Source organism: Strix aluco, chromosome 5 (genome assembly GCF_031877795.1).
Source record: "Strix aluco isolate bStrAlu1 chromosome 5, bStrAlu1.hap1, whole genome shotgun sequence".
Taxonomy (NCBI): domain Eukaryota; kingdom Metazoa; phylum Chordata; class Aves; order Strigiformes; family Strigidae; genus Strix; species Strix aluco.
In genome coordinates this window covers 30,781,514-30,800,297 of record NC_133935.1, presented here as the reverse complement: position 1 = coordinate 30,800,297, position 18,784 = coordinate 30,781,514, and the positions used below count along the sequence as shown (strand labels likewise).

The window sequence follows — 18,784 nt, the reverse complement described above, 5'->3', positions numbered from 1 at the left end:
AATCAGACTTGTTGATTCTGAAGGGCTGCTCCTGTGACTAGCTTTCACAAGGTTTTCAGGCTAAAATCGAGGAAACCAAGGTTGTAAAGAAGTGGTGAATGTACAGGTTGGGCTGTCTGCAGAATCAAGAGAATAGTGGAGCCTCAGAGAGAAATTGCACTTAACCTTTGTACAGTAGAGCTTTCCTAGTACATGACTGCTGCTAGCTATCCACCTAACAAAGCTGCTGCATGTTATTGAATAGCCAGGACTGGAGACAGAAGCTTTTCTCTGTTTTAGAGCTTGTGATTGATTGCAGTCACGGAGGCCCTCGAAAATTGAGGTGTTGTAGAGAATAGCGTCCTGTTTGGGTTTTGTGTGCTGATTTGCCCATCTGTTCGCTTGAAGCAGTGTGTGTGTTGTGTGCTGTTCTCGCTTCTTCTCAAACTCTTTGGGGTTTGCTTTCTTGTGGTGGAAGAGCAGTTTCCTGCCAAGACATTAACACCCTACCAGAACACTCGGGACTCTGAAAGTGGTTTGACACTGTGATAAAATGGATTAAAACACTTAGCTCAAATAACTGTAAAATATGGTAGTGCTGGACTGGAAGCACCCTTTTGAAAATGCTTTTTGTGTTTTTTTTTTTTTTTCCTTTTTCTTTTCTTTTTTTCTTCCCCCCCCCCCATGGACTACTTTGGGAGAGAGCAACTGGACATGTTTTTAGAGCAGCAATTCCCCAGGAAGGTTTTGGAGATGAAATTCTGCCAGGTGAAGCAGTGAGCTGCAGCCACCTTCCAGGAGTCTTCCCTCAGAGTCTTCCTCTAGGAAGATGCAGGGGACCGGAGTACTTGCTTATAGCCAGGTTCTCTCTAGTTTTTAAAAATCAGCTCAACCTCCATGGGGTTTTTGTTTGTGACAGTGTAAGTAACATGTCTGGGAAGGGAACAGAGCAAGCTTTGTCCGGGGAAAATGCAGTGTATAGGCAGACTGCCCAGGAACTGTGCTGTATCTGGGTGTGACCAGGTCTTTATAGCTCCTGAGGGCCATAATCGACAGGAAACCTGAAGAGAGAAATAACTTACATGCTCTACCTGCAGCAGTGAATGTCCTTTAACCCACAGAGTACCTGGATATTTGTCTCCCCACCCTCAAGTCTGTCTCTGGATTGAAAGGATGGGAATACTACTATTACTATCTTAACAGTCACAGTGCCTGGGAGTTTGATGATCGTCAAATAGCTGATGCTTTGAGTGTGTTGTATAATGGAGAGTGATCAAGAGCATAGAGAGATGGTGTCAAGGCCTCTTTTTTTTTGTGTCTAACCTGAAAGCATTCCCCTCTGCCTGGGTGTGTTGTACCTCTGGCCCGTGATCAACTCTGTGGCGAAAAGGTAAAAAAAGGTCTTTCTGGTTCAGCGAAGAATATTACTAAACATGTTATCTACTGCAGCAGTGAGACTTTGAGAAGGAGGTGAGATGAAATAATACCTTAAAAGCTGACCTTGCTGGCCCACTATTCCCTCCCCAGGCTGCAGAACATGACATGGATGCTATTGGAGACTGCTGAGCTGATTGCTTGGGAGCCTGCAGTTGCCTGGTCATCTCCAGCACAGCTACAGCCCAGGTGGCAGTAATGTAAGAAGCTGTGCCTCTGTCCAGGTTACTTAAAATGAACCTGGACAAGCCAGTCACCTGAAGAGGCAGATTGGAAGAGTGTGAATTTCTCTTCATGGTTCACCACATCTTGTCTCCTCTTCGCCAGCTTTGCTAGGGAAGGCTGGTTAGTGGCGAGTGAACTTATTTGCAGTTAATTGTCCCATGGGAGCTGAGAGTGACCTTTCTCCTTCTCCAAACTCTCTTGACTTTCAGACTTTCTTTCCCCTGTCCCAATGGCTTTGTGATGACACTGATTTTGCAGCAGAGTTTTAAGCTAGAAGTTATTCATATAAATTCCCATTTAGGCAACTTCATCCAACTGGGTAATTTAATGTTACGGTGTCTGGAAAAATTGTGTTGAAGTTTTGTCTTTTTTTAGGCACTTACCCTCTCTGTTAGACACTTGGTGTGCCCCTTTTGGTATAAAAATGCGTTGCTGTCGCTGCCTTGTGGGATATAGAGGGGGGATTTCAGAATCGCCTGAACTGTGTTTTAGTGTCTCTTGGCATCTGTCAGCTTCTAACAGTATTGGTAACTTCTCAGCAAACCTCTGTAGTCAGCTTTGGTGATGAGTCAGGAAAAGGTGAGCAGCTTCTAGCTGCTCTTGTGGCTTAAGTAGCCTTTGGAAGAGCGTTCTGGGCAGCGTTTTTCCCTCTGATGCTGTGTACTTGCTGTGCTTTAGCCAGCAAGGGTGAGAATGATTTCTTCCCCCAGGCATTGCTCTCTCTGCTTGTGAGCTTCCAGAGGTAACTTTTCTGTAAGGGAAGTGCTGTGTCTGGACTCACTCTCTAACTAGCAAAGCTATAATGCTGATCTGTCTAGGGCTTGGCATTTTTGTGTGGGGAGGAAGTCTCCTCTCCCAGGAGTCCAGGAATGCAAAGCTCCTAATTCTGCTTGTAGAAGTTTGCATCTGTAGGATTTTTATTTTTCTTGATGGTGTAATGGGGCAGGAGAGATGTGTGGAGGGGGCGATGTTGAACAGGAGTAATGAAATTAAGAGTTGGTGATTTTGGGGAATTAAGAAGAGGATGTATGTGTCTTATGTCCAGAGTTTAAAAAAAAAAGGCAACAACCCCCAAATAAAAATAAGCAGATCAGATGTTATTTTAGCAAGAACAGAATGGCTTCCTAGGGAGTGGCTTAGGGTGCTTTGTTGAGAATCACTGTTTTTACTTTTGCAGTGCTCATCACTGCTACGTATTTGCATCAGAGAATGACTGCTAGGGAAGTCAGATGTGCCGTCTCCCTCATAACGCATTGCTGCACAGTTGCCTGGGCTTGTGATGTCTGGCTTCTTCCAGCACATTTACTTGCTAAATATAAGTATGGATCTGATCTGATAGATACTGTATGTTATATTCTGTGTGGAAAAGTATGCCTCTATATAAAAAAAGCTCCCTTCATGTGTGACTGCGGCAAGTTCAGTGGCTTTTGATTCTGCGTAGAGTTTGACTTCTGATTCTTCTTTGAGTAACTGTATACCCTGTGGCAACTTTAAAACTGTTGCCATCTGTCTTGGCACTTGGAGGTGGGGAAGGATGAATGCAAGTGGTGGTGGAATAAGTTCTGATTTAAGTTTGTTCTTGAGAGTTTGGCAAATGAAATGCAAACTTCCTCTGTCATGCCGGACACAAGTGTTTACAACACATCCTTTTTCTTGTCTTTTTTCCCTCTGCCAGTTGCAGAATATCTTTGTAGTCTCTTTGTGTTTCTCCCCTGGGAGCAGAGGGCTTGACTGGTTTGTGTGGAGCGGAGCTGCTGGGAATATGGGAAAGGGACACAGCGCAAGGCCCAAGTGTGCTTGATCCTGCTCTTGAAGGAGCGATTGGAAGGTTGGGGAACATCCCTTCTACTCCTCTCCCTCTCCCTTTCTCTCTTTTTCCTGTCCCCTTCCAAAAAAGGGACTGGATGTTGGATGTTGACCTATCACAATGTGGATCAGTCCACCAAAAAAAAAGAGCGAGCAGGAGGAGGATGGGGGGAGGAGGGCTATGTGAGTACAGTGAGACAACAGAAATTAATAGAGCAGAAAAAAACTCTGGAAAGAAGAGTGCAGGGCTCAGGGTAAAAAGGTTTTATTGTTGATTCTGAGTTTTTAAATGAATGCGTGGGGAGGGGAGGCTGCTCTCTTAGGAACTGTATGGATTAGCAAAATGGGTGGGGTCTGTGTGAACTGGACATGGAGAAAATTTTTGTGGTATTCTCAGAGTTTAATTTCCTTAAAACGAGAAAGAAGTTGCATGGCATTGTTGAAGGTTGAATTGTTTGTATGTACGGTATGCTCTTATGTGTACATAGACGTCGGATCATCTCTTGAATATGGCTTAGTGGGTGTGTACCTTGCCTTGTGGTTTGGTCCTCCTAGGTGCCTGACTCCTCTGCCTTCTGCTTCTGAGGTTAATGGTCTTCCTGCACTGCTCGTGCTGACGCTACTGGTTTTATGTCCCAATGACACTTTTCTCTTGTTTCACTGACTGTACTGACAGCTGTTTTGAAAATTATGACAGGGCAAAAATCTCTTCAGTGTTCAGACTGCTTACTCCTCTGGAGAAAAAACATTGCAAAGAACTGTGTTTGGATCCAAATTTGTTGTGCAGAGAGAGAAGTGCATTAAGCTGATAGGAAGCACAGATTCAATCACTACGTGTTTTTGTAAATCTTGTCGAATTCCCATCTTCCAGCTGAACACAGTATTGCTTGTGTGTTTGGAGTTATGCCTGTGTTGTGGGATGACTTTCACTGACATGACGTTAAGAAAGCTTTGCCCAGCATGAATAGTAAAATGTAAATGAGTTGCACTAGTAAAAATTGCGTGCCAGGTCACATACTTAACTCATGGATTGTTTTGGGAATGCTACTGAAGAGCTTAAAAATGCACTGTTGGGACCTTTTCATGTCTCATAGCTAAGTAAACTAGATGCCACCCCAGAGAGCAAAAGCAATTTAAGAAGTAATAAATATAAAAACATTTGATTTTCTTTTATTGCTGTCACTGGTTTAAGCTGCACCCATGACTCTCTTGCTGTATAGTGTTATTTTGTTCTGACTCTCTACCTCCTCCTTTTCCTACCTTTTGCCAGATCAGCCGGTGATGACATGCCTTTGGGGATTGAAAAGACCTTAAATCAATTATGAATTTGCAATATATACCTGGCACAATGGAAAGAACTGGTCCCAGTTGGCAAGTCTAGGCATTCTTATAATTAAAATAGTCTAAAATAAACCTTGAACCATTTTGTTGTGTGTTCTTGTACTCCTTGTAAGTCTAGGGGCCACTCTGAAACCCATAAAACTCCTGCTTTCACTAATGTAAAGCTCTGGCTTGTGTCCTAATAGATGCAGAAATTTCAGACTTTAAATCACCTACTACATGGCGCTTCTGCCTCAGTCTTTTTGGGTGCAGAATAAGGATAATTTAACGGAGAAACTCTTGGAGGAGTAAGAAGTTAGGGGAGTGGAAAATAGTTTTGTGGTATCTTAACAAAGTTCAGCATGGTGGATGTTTGAAACTACAGTAACTGTGGAGTAGGTTTTAAGAAGGAGAAATTTCTTGCCTCATAGTTTCCCAGGAGAACCTTGCAGCCAGGTCATGCATGTTTTGTTGGATCATATCTTGTACAGCAGAAGGAGGCTTAGCTGTTAAGACTCTTTCATGGGATAGCTTTGTGTATCATTCTTTGCTCTCTCAGCAGTTTAGAAATGAAATACTTTTAGCCTCAGAGAAGATGATCTATTTTAAAAACACAGATTGTGTTTGCAGGTGGCAGAGAACGGCTTCAGAGTCATGTTGTTTGGGGTTCTTTTCCTACCAACATTAGGGCAAAGCAAGTGTGCTGTCGCCAGCAGCATGATGAAGCAGGCCTTGCTCAGAGCAAGACTAGACTCTGTGATTGAATATGTGTTCAGAAGTACCCCTAAGAACTGAAGGACCAAGCTTGAACGTTTATTCCCTCCTCTTACACCAGTTTTGTTGTGTTAGAAATGGGGTTTCTGTATTTGTTTGTTTACCTTTATGTAGAAATAGCTCCTCCTCGGTTGTAGTATTTTCCTTGCCTTTACACAAGCCAAAAGTGAAGTTTTTTGTTTTCACTTGTGCCACATCCCTTCTGTTTACTGTTCTGAGTTTATTTTTGGTGCAAGAAGCTGCCATGTTAATGTTAGAGACAGAAGGCCTCTTTCTCCAAAAGATACAGGAGTGGTAATCTGTTCCTGGTTGAGAATTACTGCATTGCTGTGTTTTTGTGGATGCAGGCCCAGTGGACACATCCCTGCTAGCTTTACGTTGGTCTGGTGTCTCTGACAGAACTGGTCCCCATGCAGGTTGGAGGCCTTTCCCTATCAAGAGTCTCAGTAACAGTGGTTTGCGTCTCTAGGTTTTCATCAGGATAGTTATCATGATATAATAGCCCATGCTTTGCTTTATTTTCTTTCCTTCTCCTTGCATTGAGAGCAGACCCTAATGCTCCTAAAGTGCTTTCAGAAGATCTGTTAGCTAAGTTTAAGCTGGCACTAGCTTGGTGTTTAAGCTAATGCCCTAGCAGTACAAGGTCCTGTCTTGCTCTAATGTGCATAACTTGTAATGACATCTGGGCAGGAACACGTCACAGCTCGTTGGGATGCTTCTCTGCCTTCTCTGTTTGGGGACATTGGGTATAAACCTCACACAGACCTAAGCACTCAGTAGCCCACATACAGGAATCGTACCAGCTGATCCAAGTTTCCTGCGGCCATCCTGAAATACATGTAAGCCTGCATGCAAAAGCCCTGTGTGTTTACCCAGATCTACTTTTCTGTGTGCGTGTTAACAGTTTCCAAAGTTTGGTGCTTTTCCTGGCTATCTGTTCTCTTGGTCCTGTTTGGGACATGCTATATTACAGGTTACCTCCGGGGGGAGCAAGGTAGTCAGTTGGAGATGGGGAAAGCTTCAGGAGTGAAATTTACAAGTGTTGAAATATTTTTCCTTTGGTATATTTAAGAGAGCCCTCCGGAGAGGGAGAATAAGTGTGCAAGTAACTTTACTCTCCCTTGAAATGGAAGCGATGAGGTGGAGGTGAAAGAGATGGGCAGAGAAAACAGGATATGGCAGAAGAGTAAGGAACTCTTCAAAATTTATTATGCATTAGATTAGTTTGGTTTGTATTGCATTGGCAGTTCAGGTTTCTAGATGTTCCTAATTTTCCATATGGTAATGTCAAGTGCCTTCCTCATGGTTTGGTACCCCACAGTGCTGGGAACTGTATGGGCACAGAACAAAAAGATGATTGTTCCAGGGAGCTTAAAATGTGCAAGAAACAATGGAGAAATATAGCCAGCTGGGAGAAAAGAGATCACAGCCAGCGGCCTAAACTGTTGTCAGGTTATTGCACAGCTGGAGTAGCAGAGTGGGAGAATGAAGAAAATTGAGGTGAATATGAAATAGCTTGTGGCTGTTGGAAAAGACCTTTTTCCCTGGACATGAGAGGAGGCAGGAGGGTATGTGTTATGGCACTGACATGGGCTGTGATGGAGGTAGATGTCCAAGAAACAAGTATCAAACACACACATTCACTGTGTCAGGTAAGAGGGAAGCTTCTCACACCAGGGTGCTCTATCTGAAGCTTGTCCAGGCAGCATGTTTGCTGTGATGTGCTCCCAGGTACCACCTTTGCTGGAAGCCTGTTCTGATGATGTGCTGGGCTTGGTCCTGTTGCACAGCAAGGAAGAGGCATCTTGGAAACAAGGCCTGTTAAGAGAGTTGCCATAGCCCTCTCATGATGCTCTTCTTAACAAGGCAAAAGAGGAGGTAGCAGAGTCTGAGCTGGTGGTAGTGAATGAGCTGAAATCCACTCACCTGGTTGAGGCTGCAATCATCTGTGCTATTACCTATTTCTTAAATGCAGAATTGTTCTTGTAGCTTCAGCTTCTTGCATCCAGTAGTCTTTTGTAATAGCTTTGTGCACTGCTTATACCTGTCACTGTAGCAATGGTGTATGAGACTTCAGGAGATTAGAAAGGATAATTTGGAAGGTATATGTTAATTTTGCAGATTTGAGAGTACAGTGTTTCTTTGTGTTTCACTAGCAAGGAGAATGAACTGCAAGCTGATGCTTACAGCCAATAAAAAGTATCAAGCAATTAAAAGTTGTCCTGAGGGGCAACCCTGAGGAACAGGGGGGTGGGTGCTCATGGGTGAGGTGGGTTGGGGTTTGGTCTAGGAGAAGTGAAGCCCTGGTTAAGAAAGTTTGTATATTTTCTTTTGGAACACAGTGCTGGAAAGAGTTATTAGTTTCAATGACTGTGTGAATTAAAGGGGATTAGGTGGAGAATGATGCATAATCATGTAATTAATGACAGTTGATGTATAATCACAAGGGGGCAGTGTTAAGGTTACGTATACAACTTAAACTTGTAAGTGTCCTTGCTTCTGAATACGTAACCCTTGTCATGTCAGAACGCTTGCTGATGACTTTTTGCTGTTTCAGCTGCTTTTAAAATGAGTGCAGAGCAGCAGAGGAATTCCCTTTCAGATCTTCAGTTCTGCTGATGTTAACCTGTGCTGTATTTGGGTCTGTCCTATTGGTGTGGTTTGATTAGCTGGAGTGTGGAGCTCCAGGTCCTGTCCTCCTGCCACTGGTGGTCTGCAGTAGAGATCCTCTCCCCAATGAACTTTAGGAAGGGCTTAGCAGTGTCCTGTTTTGCATAGCTCCCAAAGTGCACTGGGATGTGCAGGATTGCAGCTGGCTGGACTTTATTTAGAGCTAGGTTAACCACAGGTGCATCTGCTCTGATTTCATTTTAGTTGCGCCCTTTGTGAGCTTAGTTGAAGCACTCTCAGCACTGTGAGTGTTCAGTCACTTCAGAAGTCACTTGGGTAGAAATCTCTTTATTCTCAAAGCAGTAAAAACCTTGCTTCCTTGTGACATCTCCATTCACCCTTCATCTCTCCAAATTTTTAGATATGGTATAGATAATGTAATGTCTGTGTATGCTTTGAAACTCAAAACTTAATAGTTAAATTTCCTGTACTGATCAGGACTGGAAAGGAATTACCTCTTCAGTATGTGCAGTTATGGAAAGCTGTAACTCAGAGTAGGGATATTTTGGGAAAAGAATGACTGGAAAGAATGAAGAAAAGTCGAGTGTGACAATTATTTTGTAAATTAAACCATAACAGTTGTGAAACCCCCTCTATAGTAAGATAATATCTGCTTAAACAAATCTGGGTATTTCCCGGGATTTGTATTTGTTCTCTTCCCACTGTGGAGGAAAGCAGAAATGAGGTGGAATGTGGCGTAACATCAGAGTGCCACGGCACTGCTGGTGCAAGTGTGTGGTTTGGAAAGGCATGTGCTGGAGGGGCTATTTGCACACTTCAGTGTGCAGGTGGAAATGATTTGCTCCTGGTCCTCTGCTTTTACTGGGTGTGTGTTCCCCAGTTTGTGCAGGGGCTTCAGGCAGAGCAAGGCTGGGGCAGTTTTTCTGCAGATGTATGTTCTCTTTCATGTTCTGCTGTGACCTGTCAGTAAATGACAGACGTATCCTTCCCTGCTGCAGCTGTAAACTGTGGCGATGGATCGCTGGCCTTTCTAAAGCCTTTTCCATCTGCTGATCTTAAAGGTCTGCGTAAGAGCTACGTCTTGCACTTTAACAGAAAGTGTATCCCAAAAACTATTAGGAGGTTCAGAAGGAGGCAATATTATGCTGTTCCCCTTGATAACCATGTCATTACTACACCACATCAGAAGCAGCTCTTCTAGTGGATAGAACCAGTGGCTGCCTGCTTGTGATCTTGGTTTAAGTGGATTATCTTCCTCCAAGCCGGAGGTCACATTAGAGCCTTCTTACAACCAAATTGGAAGTAATAGCTGCTTTAGATCTTAGACCTTCAAGAATTTGTTCCACAAAACAGCTTTTTCATCCAGGAAATGACTGAGGGTCATACTGCTTTGAAATCTTGCATATCCTTGTGTTCTGGGTGTGTTTTCATGGGTCAACTGGCTTTGAAAAGCCAATCAGGTTACATTCATGTCATGTAGAAAACAATGCTAAGTTAGAATTAATGACAGGCTGGCTAAGTGTACCATGCCATACAATGTCTGGTAAAAGCATTGCTTTCATGCTCTTCTTTCTAGCAAGAGATTTCAGCCCATACCCTTCTGTGCTTTGGGCTGAGTGTGTTTTCAAAATGGCAGTAGGAGAGGTGGGGATTGCTTACTGGAGGAATGAGGATGCTCTTCTTTTCCCCCTTGCTGCACAGTGTCACTTTGTGGTGCATGTTCTCATTGCCTGCTGATGCTTGTTCTGCTGCCTTCCAGGTAAAACCATAAGACTAAGACTCTGGCTTTTCAGGACATGGCAGGACAGCCAGTGCTTTTGTGGAGAGTAGAGCTGTTAACTTAAGCGTGCTTGTTGTCTTCCGGTATGGGTGATTTAGATACTTCCTTCTGATCTCAGGTGAATGCTGTATTCATCTTGTTCTTAAAGATTTTTATTGCAGAAGGGTGGTGACAATGGTGGTGGCAGTATTTCATGGTCTCAGGGAGGCTGTGTTGTGAGTGGTAGAGAGGTTCCTGAGTACCACATGATTTGTTGTATCACGAGGGGTGGCAGTGGCAGACTTATCCAGCTCCTGTTCGTAAAGCATGTGAGCAGCCTGGTGAAAGGCATGTGAGAGATGCAAAGTACTGCTACTGTTATGCTCCTGAGTTCTTTCAACTGGGTTCAATTGCTTTTTGGTTCTCTTCCTTGACAGGTCTTGGCTCGTGGGCAGCTCTCTAGCAATTGCAACAGGAACTTCACACCGAAAGGCACCATGATAGTGATGAGTGACGTCACTGCAGCCCCCAGATTGGGGTCAACTGCCACCACTCCAGCTGTGGCTCCCAACTTCTCCTGGATGCCGGAGGATGGCGGCCCCACAGCTGTGGAGCAGCCAGTATTCCTCATGACTACTGCTGCTCAGGCCATCTCAGGTTTCTTTGTATGGACAGCTTTGCTCATCACCTGCCATCAGGTAAAATCCTGTCACTCATGCTTCTCATCCTTTTCCCCACATGGAGGAACACATATGATCCCCTGGCACATCTCTGCCAGATACAGTGGTGTGATGGGGATTTGCAGGCTCTGGAGTGGTAGCAGGACCTCTTCTTTGGGGTCTAATATATAATCTGTGCTGATCAAGGTGGCAACTTTTATATGAAGGCCTTTCTCTGTCCAGGTTAAGACCGTTTCCGTAGTGTGAATGGAGAGGAAGCAAACCCTTTAGTAGGTGTAAAACATTTGGCCATCTCTTGAGTGTTTGCAGAAAGGTGTGTTTGCAGAAAGGTGTGTTATCTCAAGTCATCCTTTTCCAGATCTTGTAGCTGAATCTAGCCATTTTGTTACTGTGTCAGCTGTTAGCTAAGTGATCATGGTCATCTGTTGCTTGACATATCTCCTTTGATCTCCTGTGCCAGTGGATTCCACAGGCTGACCTCTGCTGCGGAAGGGAGCAGCAGGAAATGTTTTATTTTAATTTTTCTCCCCTCCCCTCTTTCTGGGGCAGGTGTCCTGGGAGCCAGAACAAGTCAAACCCTGCATCCTGTTCTGTATCTCTCTTTCACACAGTTGTCATGTGAACTGAAAAACACAGTGGGGAAACGCAAGCCCTGTTATTTATCAACCTGTGTTTTGTACCTGTTGGTCTGTAGATTCCAGACTGATGACTAGGATCTAGAAAACTACAGCCTATTGATGGAGTACAGGGGCTGGTGAAGTTCAAAAATGGATTAGTCACTGATGAATAAGAGTAACACCTGCAGTTTCACCAGCTTGGGTAACAATTACAAGTGCCATGGATCCTCCTGTTTCCGAGCACAAATTGATTGCCTACTGAGGGTAGGAAGAAATCTTTCCTCTGCAGTATAGCATTGCACAGTTAGGTATTAATGCCCTTCGCTGAAGAATCCAGTGGAGGTCAGTGCCAGCGAGACACTGTTGATTGAAACGAGCTGTTGTCCTGTTACAAGGCAGCAGTTCCTGTGCTCTCGTAGGCGCATGGATCGCAGGGCTCTTGTGACATCCCAAGGGCAAAGCTTGTAGTCATCTGAACTCCGGTGTCAGCTGTCCCTGTGCTGGGTGAAGTGTGTTGCTGGGATTGTCACAAGGAGAAAATATCTCTTAAGGTTTGTTAGTTTATTTTCAACATGTTCTCCTCAGGAAATTAAGCTTTTGTGAGCTCCTTATGGGTTAGGGAGAGGAAACAGAAGTATTTTGAGCCCTTCAGTTGGTTTTTGACCGGATCTGTCCAGGAGTCAGGGAGAGATGAGCAACAGGCAGCTGGGGAATGGCAACCCCCTCTCCCTTATGAGGGAGATGCGAGATCATCAATGTATTCATTAGACCCTGGAGAATCCTCACAGCACCCCCAAATGCGGGGTGAAGCTTCAGACAAATGCTTGTGCCTCTTCAGACAGCAGAATTGGTCAGTCATGAGGCATGTATGTAATAAACTAGCTGTTATTAATTCCAGCAGTTGGGGCAGCACCTTGATGAGGGTTGCCGTGCGGAGGCCTTGCCTCTGGAGAACGTGCCCTCTGCTGACTCTGTGGTCAGCAGAGCGTACCCGCAACTCACGCCGAAGCTCTGGCCATGTTATTAGGCCATTACAGAAGTGGTGCTCATCTTCAGGGTATACTTGTGGTCAATACCTCTTCCAGGAGGTGGGTATTCTGTGAAAAAACATCTTGGGTGTGGGATTTAATGATGGATAACAAACTGTGAGTGGTGGGACTAGGTAGGGTGGGGACATTGTGCTCCCCCCAGCAGGTGACTTAGAGGGATTGGCATGTGTGCAGACAGTCAGACAAAACAAGCGGTGTGGCTTTGTGGTTCCTTTCAGCATGGTACATGAGCTCAGTGCTCACTTGATGGCTGACGCTTTGTGGCTGTGCTGTCACTGATGTGCAGAATGGCACTTTTTGAGAAGATGGGCTGGGGCTTATCAGCTCTTGGCAGTGCTGTGAAGGTCTCTCTTAGGTTTCAGGTGAAAGTCTCAGAAGCATCCAAAACTGCCAAGAGAATGAGAGTGTTTACAATGAGCATGTGCTTAAGTGCATGTACCTTCCCTCTGCAGAGAAAAGCAGCCTGCAGTGTCGTGCATCTTAGGTACTTAAAACAGGAAAGGAGGAGTATAGGATTGATAATTGGGAAGAAAGTTATGAACAAAAGAATATGGGCAAGGTGATGATAATAACAGCAAATTAATTCCCTATAAGAAACTAGATTAGAAATGCCTCCATTTCCTTTTCCGCCTCCTTCTGCCTCTCTGCAGGCTAAGGGGTGCTATATCAATGCCATATGATAACAGTGATATTTTTCTTTTTTTATGTTCATCACCTTGAGGCTGCTGGAGGCAATCAAGAGGTGATTTACTGAGTTTGTTTTTCCTGGCCCAGTTGACTCTCCAGTTCTACCTTCTCCTCTCTGTTCCATGTACCGCTGATCCTGGTCTCCCCTCTCCATCCTCTCAGATCTACATGCATCTTCGCTGCTATAGCTGCCCAAATGAACAGCGCTACATTGTTCGGATCCTCTTCATTGTGCCCATTTACGCCTTTGACTCATGGCTCAGTCTCCTGTTCTTCACCAATGACCAGTACTATGTTTACTTTGGCACAGTGCGGGACTGCTATGAAGGTAAGGAGGGGTCAGACAGAAAATGGGGGAGGTGGGAAGTCTCTACCCTGAGAGAACTTTTGCTTCTGGTTGGGAACATGGAGCAAGCATCACTGTCACCTAATGGTGTGCCTCACTGGATGACCATGGCTTGCTCAGTGACTGAAAATCATAGAATCGCAGGACCTTTAAAGATCATCTAGTGCAACGCCCCTGCCGTAGACTGGGACATCTTTCACTAGATCAGGTTGTTCAAAGACCTGTCCAACCTGACATTTTCCCTCTATGGCCTCTGAGCATGACAAGATGTGTTGAGCCTTCCCTCTGATGAGACTTTGTAGAGACAAAGTTTATTATTTTCTTGGGTCCTTTGCTTCAGAAAGGTGTAAAGTCAGAAATCTGATTCTGCCTGGGTGTAGTGAAGTATCTGTTAGCTCCTGGCTCTTCTAACAGCACTTATTCAGCAGCCAGACATTTGCTTTGTCCTGTTTTCCTGGTGCAGTTTGTTAGCAATGTATTCTTCCAGTCCCATCCTGTGGCCACTTGTGTGCTTGCACAGGGTAGCACAGCCACCACGTGCTGGGGTTGGTGAGGTGTAAAGTGCTTTGGAGTCCTGCAGGAGAGAGGGTGCCATGTTCAGGATGAGTTACCGATTGCTTTGGTTTTGGTTATCTGCTGAAGATAATACCACTAGTGTTGTATGTGAGAGAAACAGTTACTCTTCAATAAATGCTATCTAAGCTTCCCTCCTGATCTCATCCAGAAAGAAGCCTCTACCCACCCAGCAGGAGAAACTGCACTCTAGCAGTGTATTTTTGAGGACAGTTTATCACCATACCCTCATTAAATCGTAACTCATTGGTGCAGTTATTTTGGTGAGATCTGCATTGCAGAGAAGTGCCCCTGGCCATGTGAACAAGTTAATCAGCTGAAGGGACCAGCAGGCCCTCCTTCACATCCACAACAGTGCTCTGAGATGCAGCAGCAGATGGCAAACATGCACACGTGATTCAGAAGGCATCTTTGTTTGGGCCTGTTGTTTTTTTCCTTCCCTGCCCTGCACGCGTGTGTAGGTCTAGCAAGAAGCCTGCTGCTCTGCCAAACTCCTCTCCTAGCAACAGCCAGTATCCCTCTGCCTCACTTGGGGAGTTTGCAAATGTCCGAGCGTCTGCTCAGGAGGCAGCCCATCCTCCAGAGTTCACCTCTGCATGTTGGGCTGTGCAAGAAGACTAGAGGTGGAGGTGAAAGCACCTTTGGTCAGAAGGTTCTCTCCCTCTCTTTTTCTGGGGATTGCTTCAAAGTAGTCTTTTAGTTCTCTTCCCTTCCTTGCCATCCACCACTTTCTTTTTTGGGAAGGTTTTAGGTTGCGAAGTGGGGAGGAGCTCTGTTAGGGAATGGGGGGAGAAGACCCTACTAATAAATTTTGAAAGCTGTCTTGTGCCATTTATGGGCTGCATTTTGTGGTATGCGTTAGGAGGAGCATATTTTGGTGTTGCTCTTTCATGTGACTCTGCTTCTGTACAAACCTGGGTGTCAGTAAAACACAGTAGGTTTTTTTTGTTACGTGAGCACCATCTGATGAATGTGGATCAGGAATGGGAGAAGAGTTCTTTTGCTGGTGTGGTGAGCTTTGATAGTTAGCACTCATTTCTTTTGGGGATGGAGGGACAGGTATTTTCCTCTCCCTTGTTTCTTTTTTTTTCTTCCTCTGATGTCATCTCTTCCCTAGTGCTTGTGGAATGGGCAGCTGGTATTGTAATGACCACATCAGAGGGCAGGGGTCACTGGAGGACAATAGGAAAAGCTCAGCTTTTCTTCCTCTGTGTGCTGGGAGCTGTCAGCTCAGTTGCAGGAAAATTGCAGGCAAAAAGGGTTACCACAGTTATTTAAATATGTTTTCCATGGTTGATGTTTTCTCACCTACTTAAGGCTTTTGCAAAATCACTGCTGAGTGAACATACCTAACTTTATTCAACAACAAGGATTACAGATGGAATAACAATATCCCAATTACATACATAGAAGCAGGTATACCACTGGCTTTTATGTGCTGGAGCATTCTTGCCAGCTAGGCACATCTACAAGCCATAAATATAATGTTATGAGACTGAGCATTTTGAGGAATGTTGAGTACCTTTTCTAGGGTATAGTTTGGATACTTGTAGAAGAATTAGAGTTGATGTCTGTCTCTGACTTTGGAAGTTCATCCACGTGAGAAAATCGACCTCAGGTCTAATAACTGGCTGCTTGGTGAGGTCAGCTTCTCAGCACTGTACATTATTAGGCTTTTGTTCTTATTTCAAAGTTCCTCAAGACTTCTGTTCCCATCACAAGTTATTTTATCTTTGTATTATGTCAGTGCTGGAAACCAAAACCAGGATTTGGGTGTTGGCATTCCAGGGAATATCCAGGTACAGACTATCATAGAAAAAAATGTTGAAAGAAGGGTCACCTGGTCTGTCATTTTGCCCCAAGGCTGTATGTGACAAACTTAGGACTATAGTCCTTGCCCTAAAAATCTCACAACTGTTTGAGGGTCCAACAGCAATTATAACAAGTCAGGAGTGACAGACAGGGCACATACAAGCTTACTCCATGCACAGTTAAATGGGTTTGGATCCGGTGAAAAGGAAACGTGTCTGTAGTTACGATGTGAGCTCTCCCCACAGTGCTTTCACCTCAGTTTATATGTATCAGCAAAACTGAGCCTTGAAGAGCATTGAAATGGGGCAGAGTATTAGCAGTCAGTCTGAGAAGGCTCTTCCTCATCTGTACTGGGCTGCTGGGGAAGGCAGAAAGAAGTGGCCCAAGGAGAAGGCTATTTATTCAGTATGCAAAAAATTTCAGCTTTCTGAGGAAATGAAGCACAGAGCTTGTTTTTCAAAAGTCTCCACCAGACATGAAAACAGAGTTTCACTGGTTGGTAAAACCCCTCTGTTTCTCCAAGCTCTTACGTCTGTAGTCTGGTTAGCTCAGAGAGAGAAACTGTGTTCATCAGCTAAAAGGCTAAATACAGGAGATAAGATATGGTTGATGAATCAGAGATAACTTTTCCAAATTATTTAGTACCCATGTAATGTCCTGGAATAATGCACAGGAACCCTGTAAAGAATGGCATCTTACAGATGCCAAGTAAAACAGAGACTGACCACAGTTTTAAATGGTCCTGTGACCCTTTTGGCATGAGTCATGGAACTGGCCTGGGACCTTGGCCAAACGCCAGTTCAGATAGTCTTGCGAGTGCTGAGGTAGGACGATAAATGCAGTGAAAATAATCTGGAGTGCTTTGAAGGGAAAGGTGCTGCATAAGCAGTCCCTGCTAATGATTGGTCTGTTGCCTGTACTCTTGGTCCTTGCACCTGTTTTGAAGTTGGTTGTCATTTTACTCTGATGTCTTTGCAGCCTTTGTAATATACAACTTTCTCAGCCTCTGCTATGAGTACTTGGGAGGGGAGAGCTCCATCATGTCTGAGATCAGAGGGAAACCGATTGAGTGAGTATTTATTGTGCTTACAGCCTGTTGCTCTTCCCCTCCTGTGCCCATCTACCATGCCTCTATCTCTGCCCAGAAAAACTGTGTCAGGTGGCAAATGTCTGCTGGGACTGGGCAACATGGATGGTGATAATTTACCAGTACCCTGTTCTCTGTGACAGATCAGGCTGATCACATCCTCTTAAGCAAGATGGACTGATTCACAGCTTTTCTGGACACCTGCCTACTCCTTTCTTTCCTTTCTTATTCTCTTCTCCTCCTTTAAATCTTTTCTGTCTTCAGTTGGTTGTGTGTGCTTCCTCTAGGGTCTGTGTTTCTCCCCATGCTACTCAGTTAAAAAGAAAAAAAAAATACATTGGAGCGTGTAGTCAGGATGTTGTTTTAAACACGACTCCAAAAGATGGTATGGCTGTAACTGTAATCATGGTTGGAGAAAGCACCAGTTCTGCAACTTTGCTACAGAGAGGTAGACAAAGAGGATAGTAATCTTGCACTCTAGCCCAAACCTTACTTCTGAACCCTGTCATCCTTGTGTTGGCTCTTTCAGGTCCAGCTGCGTATATGGGACTTGCTGCCTGTGGGGAAAGACCTATTCGATTGGATTCCTGAGGTTCTGCAAACAGGTATGGGCCAGAGGAGCTGTGCCATACTCCAGAAGTGAATCAAGTGTGTGTGGGTGGCAATAGTGCCTTTGGTGTTGAACTTCTGAGATGAGCACTCCTTTGAGGGGGTTTATAATAGTGTTTTGAGAGGCCTGCAGACTGCTGAGAAGAGGGGGTGTTTTGAGGGATTTTTGTTTCTTTGTTTGTTTTGAATTATCTTAACATTATCTACTCAACCCCATATCAGGAAGGCCTTAGCAAAAGACCCAATTTATCTCCTGGAGCCGATGTTAGTCCTGGGAAGAAATTCTGATTTCCTCTTCCCTTTCTGGATTGCAGAGGTCCCAACTTTAAGAAATTGATGGCTGTGTTGTGTTGCAGACACCCCACAGTTGTGTAATAGCCTCCTGAATTCCCAGTGCCGCTGTTGTGGTTTGGAGTTGAGGAGGGGGTGGAGGTTAAGTGTGACACAATGCTTTGTAGGAGGAACCAAGTATTGCTCACCATGTGTGTCTGTCTGTGCTGAATTGGGTATTTCGAGGGGGAGGGAATGGGGGAGATCTAAACCTCGATACAGGCCTTATCTGCTCATCCCAGGTCAGTCACCTCTGACTGTCATGAAACAGCAGGTGAGTTTCAAGGCTTTGTCCACTCGCTGAAATGAGCACATGAGGTTTCTCTGGAGACAGTGTGAAGCAGGTCTGGTTCTTTGAAAGGACTCAGGTCATTGTAATTCCAGTCACTGGGTCTAGATGTCTGCCCTGGCTTCTCTTCCACATCATGACCCATCTTCTGTGTTTTAGCCATATGCAGGAGCATCAGAGGTACAGTGCACCCTCATAGTAATATCCAGTGTTAATCTCTGCAGCACAAGTGGCCTTTTTCAAAGGACTACATCTTTCTTTTCTCTGTTCTGTTTGTCTGTGTCCCATATTCTGTCCTCATGGCTTTCCTGTTTTCTTCCCTGATTCTTTATTTTCTAGTCTGCTCCCAGTATGCTGCTTTGCCTGTTTCTCTTGGGCTTCATTTGTACAACCTTTGTTTGATTTGATGCATTACCTATTCTTTTTGCTCCTAATGTTAACTTTCACCTTTTAAATATGTCATAAGCAGATGTAACACCCATCAATGTGAATGAGTGCTGGAGAAATAATTTCCCTTAGACCTCTTGTTTCTCATGTCCCACAACCTCTGGCAGTTATCTCCACATGGGTTGTACCTGGCTGTGTTTGGAAAGTTTTTTTCACAACAATGAGGACTAGAAGCAGTTTTTTGAGGGTGTAGGGGGTGGTTCTGCTGGCTTCTGCAAATTCTCAGTTCATTTGGTAACTCTAGCTTAGGTGGATATTTTGCTTTTCCTTTGCTTCTATCTGGCAGCAGTTCTTCTAGTCAGGCCTGGCCTTTGCAAACTGCTAAGTTTG

The 18,784-nt window shown here is 44.5% G+C and overlaps 1 protein-coding gene across 3 annotated transcripts in view; it reads left to right on the top strand.

Moving 5' to 3' along the window:
* Nucleotides 1-18,784, top strand: part of TMEM184B (transmembrane protein 184B) — a 30,620-nt gene that overhangs the window by 2,855 nt on the left and 8,981 nt on the right. For all 3 annotated transcript variants that reach the window (XM_074826646.1, XM_074826644.1, XM_074826645.1), the window contains 4 exons: nt 10,366-10,626; nt 13,124-13,289; nt 16,671-16,761; nt 17,309-17,384. In XM_074826646.1, coding sequence (XP_074682747.1) covers nt 10,426-10,626; nt 13,124-13,289; nt 16,671-16,761; nt 17,309-17,384 — 534 coding nt within the window. In that variant the 5' untranslated portion in view covers nt 10,366-10,425. Of the gene's footprint in view, nt 1-10,365; nt 10,627-13,123; nt 13,290-16,670; nt 16,762-17,308; nt 17,385-18,784 lie in introns of those variants that run through there.